Source organism: Brassica oleracea, chromosome C5, assembly GCF_000695525.1.
Source record: "Brassica oleracea var. oleracea cultivar TO1000 chromosome C5, BOL, whole genome shotgun sequence".
Classification (NCBI taxonomy): domain Eukaryota; kingdom Viridiplantae; phylum Streptophyta; class Magnoliopsida; order Brassicales; family Brassicaceae; genus Brassica; species Brassica oleracea.
The window spans coordinates 26,742,992-26,750,036 of NC_027752.1; the positions used below are offsets into that span (position 1 = coordinate 26,742,992).

At 42.9% G+C, this 7,045-nt stretch overlaps 1 protein-coding gene across 1 annotated transcript in view; it reads left to right on the forward strand.

Annotated features, from left to right (window-relative positions):
• Positions 1-6,678: 6,678 nt before the first annotated feature.
• Positions 6,679-7,045, forward strand: part of LOC106344886 — a 1,539-nt gene continuing 1,172 nt past the window's right edge. The window contains exon 1 of the mRNA XM_013784182.1: positions 6,679-7,042. Coding sequence (XP_013639636.1) covers positions 6,679-7,042 — 364 coding nt within the window. The remainder of the gene's footprint in view (positions 7,043-7,045) is intronic.

Genomic DNA, 7,045 nt, shown 5'->3' on the forward strand with positions numbered 1-7,045 from the left:
GCACAATGTGGGAACCGAAATTCGTCCTGTCGATTTCCGTTTAAATTAGGAAAGTTAGGATAACCCTAATTTCCCAGAGATCTCGAATATCTGCTAAACCACACGCCAAGCAATCAGAACATCGAAATAAAGACGAGAAAAATAAGAAATCGAAAAGAGAGCAAAATAGATCTTATTCCGAATCCGCGTTTGAGCGTTACAACAAGGTAAGAGTCTGGGCTACGAGAGCTGTCGGCGAGATTCCTAGTTCTAAGAACCCTAAGACTGCAAGACCTAATTGAGTCGAAGATCGAATAACAAAAACGGAAAGTTACCTAAAATTGCTTTAAGTGCTAAGTTTGCTCTGAAAAAGTTCTCTCTTTGTGCCTCTCGCTTAGGACTCCTTATATACTCCCTCCAAGGTCGGTTTGAGATTTTCCCTTCCTGCCTTTAAGGCGTCATAACTCGAAAATGGAGATATTCCATTTTTTCCGATTTTCATGATTATCCGCGGAAACTTAACATTTATCTGCGGAGTTTTGACTTTTATCCTTTCTTGCGGACTAAATATAAACCGGCATAGTATCTATGGGCTTTTCCTTAAAAAATCGTAAGTGGGTTTCTAATCGCATTTTAAACCTATTTGGACCGTCTTTAGATTCGAAACCTTTATCACGATTTTTATCGATAAGAATGAACTTTCCGCGATTTTTATCGTAAAGTTAAATGATAACTCCGATCGATGGGACCGAGAGGCTTGATCGGTCGCTACGTAGCGACCGATTCGTTGCGGATCGGTCGCTACGTAGCGACCGACTGTGAGGCTTGATACGTAGCGACCGACTCGCTGCGAGTAAGTCGCTACGTAGCGACCGACCGAGAGGCGATCGGCTTGTTCGTGGGTCGGTCGTTACGTGGCGACCTTGTTTGCATCTTTTTCTGTCGTTTCATGAACGTGTTCTTTAGTTTCGATGAATGAACCAAGATTAACGCAATATTTCACCGCAAAACTTTTTCGTAAATGTAATATTTCCGAAGAATACTTTCGTAAAAACGTTCATGTTAATTTTTACGGATATTTGGATGTTAACTTCGTCGTGACCGTTTTTTGACCCCAACAGTTAGCCCCCTAGCCCGTTAGAATCGTGGATTGCGACGAGATTCTAGCGCGCGGTTTTGGCGAGTTAGGCAAGATAGGCCTGTTGGACGAAGTTTATATTCAAAAATTCCGCGGAAAAATATTGATGAAGAAATATATATATATATATAAATCAAAATCTTAAACACCTACCTCTATAAGTAGTGAGCTCCCATCCTTCATTCCCTTCACACATTTCTTTCTTTCCGAACTCTCTCTAGCTTCTTTTCTCACTTTTAGCTCTCAAGATGTCTTCTTCCCAAAACGACAAGAAGAGTTCTGATGCTGAGATGGCTGAGGCCTCCTCCCAGGCGCCGGGGTCAACCCCTTCTGACAACGCTCCGGCCTGTGTTGCAGGTTTCCTCTCTTTCCGAGAGAAGATGGCTCGTCGTAAGGCTGAGAAGGAAATGGCCCGCGCCGACGCCGATCTCCTGTCCTCTTCCGTTCTGGTTGTCGCTCCGACTCACGAACTCGAGGTTCAGGTTCTGCAAGGTACGGGAGCGCAAGTCAAAACGGGCATCCGTTCGTGCCAGATGCTTTGGCGCAGCCTTCTAGATCGTCTATGACTCCGATTCTCATCGAGGGCAACGAAAAGGCCACTGAGGCGATGCCTCCTCCTCCAGCTAGGAAGGAGATTGTCCTAGCATTGCGTGCTCCTAGCGCTACTCCGATTGTTCAACCAAAGGGCCGGAAGAGAAAGTACGTTAGGTGCAACGACAGGGAATCTTCACAGCATGAAGGATTGAATCTGGCGTCAGGACTCCGCGAAAAGGTGCGTTCTTCACTTTGGCTTTTTATTCTTAGAGCGTGAGGTCTTGTTTGGCCCTGTTTTGCTCCGCATCTCTAATTGTTTTACCTCATCTCGCAGTTTGTGTCGCTGATTGATGGGATGATCAGCGAATGCGGTTCCGAGGTCAGTCGTCTTGCGAGAGATTTGACCAAGATGCATGGCATACTGTCTGAGTCTGGAGCCGTGTTGAAAGCTCTCGAGGATTCTCATTCCGCAAAGGTGTCTAAGCTTGAGGTTCAGATCGGAGAGCTTGAGAGGGACCTTGGAAGACGGCGAGATCTTTGCTTAAGGAGAAAAAGGCTAAGAAGACCAAGTCCTCGGAGGTACGTCGACTTCAGCGTCAGATCGAAAGTGGTGAAAGGTCGATGAACCGTGGGATTGAGAAGGCCAAGGATGCATTCCGCGTTGAGTTCCAGACCCGTTTGGCAAAGATCTTTGGCTTACTGGGCTCCCTCGAGTGCATTCGCAGCAGGGATTTGGCCCTGGCGTCTATCGATGGTGGGATGGTCGTGGTTCAGACACTCCAGGGTGAATCCCCTCTGTCCTTGCAGGCCGAGGAAGCCAGATTTTCCGCTTGCAAGGGAGATCTGGCGGCTGCGGACGGAGTTTCGACCTTTTCTTGGCCGATCTAAAGTCCGAGTGTTTCCTCCCGACGTGTTCAGAAGACCCAGAGGGGCAAGATCATGTGGTCGGGGAAAACGGAAGTGGTGCGGCCCCGAGCTTGGACGAGGCGATGGGTGAAGGGGAGGTTTAGATTCCAGATGACAATCAAGGTTACGATCTCGCTTGAGATATTTTTTTTTTGTTATGAATTAGTACTTGCTCCGGCCTTGTATGCCGTGTTTATGTTTTGGGACTGGCCGCTTGTGATTTTGAATCCCCGCCGCGTTGCGGCTTTTTATGAATGAATATTCAGTTTGCGTTTATGTGAGTGAGTGGAGGGTGTAGAAGGAAGCTTATGAGTTGTCATCTCATATCTTTCTTCCAAATGGAATGCTATATTCGTTGCTCGTTTCGAGAATTTTCTGCAAAGTCCTAACTTCGTGGGATTTCTGGGGACGTTGAATATAAGCATAGAGGCATACTTTAGGATCTCGTATCTTTTGAAATCATACCTTGAGATGTTAAAGACCAGTGTGATGGGTTTAGGGCAAGACATAGGTTTACTTCTGGTTTTAAGGGGTGCGATGACTAATTCGACTTACGTATCCCGTTACAGTTTCGACCTAATTCCATACCGATTTAAAGTCCGCGACAGGTTCTCGGCTTATATGACTTGTCTGGTTGGAATTGAGCATCTCTCCAAGGACAATTTTTAAGTCTCCTGGAAGTGCTGACCAAAATTTTGGATTTCTTTTATAGCGCTATTACCCTTGTGTCGGATGTATGAGAGTCATCTTTGCGAGATGGCTTAGTCTGAGTAGGACGTTGGGAGTTCGATGTGTGATGTGCCTCAGTCCATGGATAAGTACATGGAACCAGCTCCGCATGGAGATCAGGACGTTCTGAACAATTCAAACGAGGTTCATCCATCCAACCGTACCGATCAGTCTAACCGAGCCGTGTACCGGATCGACCCGCATTAGTTCGTAATGGAGTTTTGGCTGGAACCACGATCAGACGACCGAACTGGCCGTACCAGAGCTCGTCTTTCCCGACCATCTCGACATTCTAAGGACAATAGTCGAGCCAGACTTAGCTTGGGTCGTGAAGAACCTGAAGCCAGACATGGATTCTCACCCGGCGGACCATCCAGACAGTCCCGCAGGAGTCCTTATTGTTACCGTCGTGCATCTATCAGGTTCGGATGAACCTGGACAGTAGCCGAAGGGTTTCCTTGACCAGAAATTGGACCCGAAGGGTCATCTTTGACCAATCTGCATGGAAGACTGAGTTTTTGACTCATTAATAATATTCTAGTCAATGTTTCTATTTTCTATGCCTTGTTTTCCCACAATTCTCTTTAATTCTCTTTGACTACAAGTAGTATATATATGTAATCTCTTCCATGAATAAAATCAGTCTATGTTTTGAGTTTATTTTCGTTTCCTCTCTGAGTGAGAGAGAGAGTTCTTTAGCTAGTTCATTGGTGTGAACCGGCTTGTTGATTTGGTGGTCAGCCAATTAATCTTGGTGTGTTGTTTGGTGGTTAGCCAACGCACTACATTCTTTCTTCGGTGGTTAGCCTTAGATCGTGGGTATATCAAGATCCATTCTGTATCTCTTGACGATCCTTTCAATCCATCTCAGTTCCAGAAGTGCCATTTGCCTTCTCGGATCATATCCAACACCAAGCTAAAGTGATCCTTCAATCTATGACATATAAAGTGGTATCAAAGCCACTTTGGCTGGTTTGTTTTCTTTTATCTTTCATCTTCTCACCTCTCCACGTTTTTCTTTTCTTATTTTTTGGATCTGGACTGTTCCTTTACTCCCTTGTGATCGCCTATTATAAAAAACAAAAAAAAGTTTTGGCCTGAATCACTTCTGAAGAGAAATCCAGGGGGAGTGGTGGAAGAGAAACCCTGCTGGATGAAGAGAAACCAAGCCTTAGGAGACAGTTAAGGCGGATCCATATCAAAAATCTCTTCATGTTTCTTTATCTTTTCTTTTTCCCACAAAAGTTTGTTTTAGGTTTTCATTGCTGAATTTTGACTGCCTATCATCCTTTGAACCATTGGAAAGAACTCTGAGTGATCACTTAAAAATCGTGAGCTAAACACTTTGAGAGTGTGAGGATTTTTATTTCCTAACTCTTTTGTTAAGTGTTTTCAGGATGTTTGGACTTCTCAAGAAATCAAAACCACAACAAGACGTTTACTTTCCTTTTAAAACCGTGTTAGAAAAAGATCCAATGATTTTTGAAAATAAGAAACAGTTTGCTTCTAATGGGTTTGATTTTGTGCAGAAACAAAGAAACCAAAGGAAGAGACAAAACAGGTTCGATGATGATGAGAAGTGGGTCAGAAGTGGTGATTGTCCCTTCACCAAAGCCAAGAGAAGCAACCGGGATGTGTTTTATCAGAATGAGCTTCAGACTTATGTCAGTTTGGAGAAGATGTTGCATAAGTCAATTCATGCTATCCGGCAACTCAAAAAGAAGGGAAACACCAACACTTCTCCTGCACCAAAACAGCAAAGTAATTTTTCTCCTCTTTCAAATTCTGATTTGAAAACTAATGTGTCGTCTTCTGATAAAAGCAAAGCTGTGAAACCCACAAGAAAAGCTCTTTCTACCAGGTACTTCAAATGTCATAGGATCGGTCATTACGCTAACAAGTGTCAAAAGCAAAGACCGTTGATGACTTTGGAGAATGAGAACGTTGAAACCGAGCCAGAAAAGGAAGACCCATAGCAAATTTTCGATGACTTCACAAATGAGCCAATGGAGGGGCTAGATGAAGAACAAATTTGTGGTCATCAAGCAAACAAAGAAGGATCTTCTTCCATTCAAAAACCGGACCGAACTCAAGGTGAGCATTGTGCTGATTATAATTCTTTTGCTTATAATCCTTTTCCATTTAATGTTACAGAATTGAGGACAAATCTTTTTGAAGAAGGAGGGAATGATGGATCAGTACATGGAACCAGCTCCGCATGGAGATCAGGACGTTCTGAACAATTCAAACGAGGTTCATCCATCCAACCGTACCGATCAGACTAACTGAGCCGTGTACCGGATCGACCTGCGTTCGTCCGGAATGGAGTTTCGGCTGGAACCACGATCAGACGACCGAACTAACCGTACCAGAGCTCGTCTTTCCCGACCATCTCGACATTCTAAGGACAATAGTCGAGCCGGACTTAGCTTGGGTCGTGAAGAACCTGAAGACAGACATGGATTCTCACCTGGCGGACCATCCGGACAGTCCCGCAGGAGTCCTTATCGTTACCGCCGTGCATCTATCAGGTTCGGATGAATCTGGACAATAGCCGAAGGGTTTCCTTGACCAGAACGTGAACCGAATGGTCATCTTTGACCAATCTGCATGGAAGACTGAGTCTTTGACTCATTAATAATATGGGAAAATTGGAAAAATGGGACACTTTGTACTTTTATTTGTCACAATAGGATTTCTGATATTTTGGGCAATTCTGAACATATTTTACCCTTTTTTATGGAAAAAATAGTAAACTGAATTTTAAAAATGTTAAAAAATATCAAAACTATTGGAAACATAAGTATGACAATATATATGTTTAAATTGCTTTTTTTTTTAAATGAATCATATTTTATTTCATCTTCTAGCTACAGTTACAATACGCATTCTAGTCATCTACTTAGTCTAGAAATCGGCTACTAATGTTTATACATAGATATATCTTTGGTATACAACGTAACCCATCTTTTCTTATATATTCTAACCAAAGCTAGGTTACGTTACGTTATAATCAAGAAAGATGTCTTTCTTATACCTTTAGCTTGATAATGACATATAGCCACAATGCGTTGATATACCCTATCTATATTTGGAGCCATGATATGGTCTGTCTTTTACCTTATGTGGCGCCTAGGAAGAATATGTTTCACATCTACTCTACTGTATTCTGACTTACATAGGTTATACATTCTACAGGAAATCCGAAAAATATGGAAACTTCCATAATCGGTTAAAGATGTTTCCTAAATGTAAACTAAATCTTCCCTAAATATCTCCAAGAATATTTTCTCCCACGTTTTTCTCCTTCTCCCACGATCTTTTGTCGTCGTTCTTTGTGTTTCTCTCTTCTTCATCGACATAATCATCTCTCTTTTCTCTATCAATACAACATGGTTCTAATCTATGTCAAATCGGGTGAATGGATGTGTAGTCGCGGTGATGACTGGAGTTTTGTGGTAGACAAAGAAATGCGTGGTCGAATGGTAACATTAGCAACAACTACTACGTTGAAGCAGCTCAAGATAACGGTGTGTGAGGATTATGGGGTGGACCATAATGCCATTAATGCCGAGTTCAGTTATTCGTTGTTGAATCAAAAAGGGAATCCTCCAATTATTATCACCAATAATCGGCAAGCATCTAATTTTGTGGGCTATGCAAAGAGGGAATCGTCTACTACCTTGTGTGTGATGTTCTCTGTTTCTGGTGTAAATCAAAAGGAACGAGTCAATATCGATTTGAATAAGGAGCCTTGTG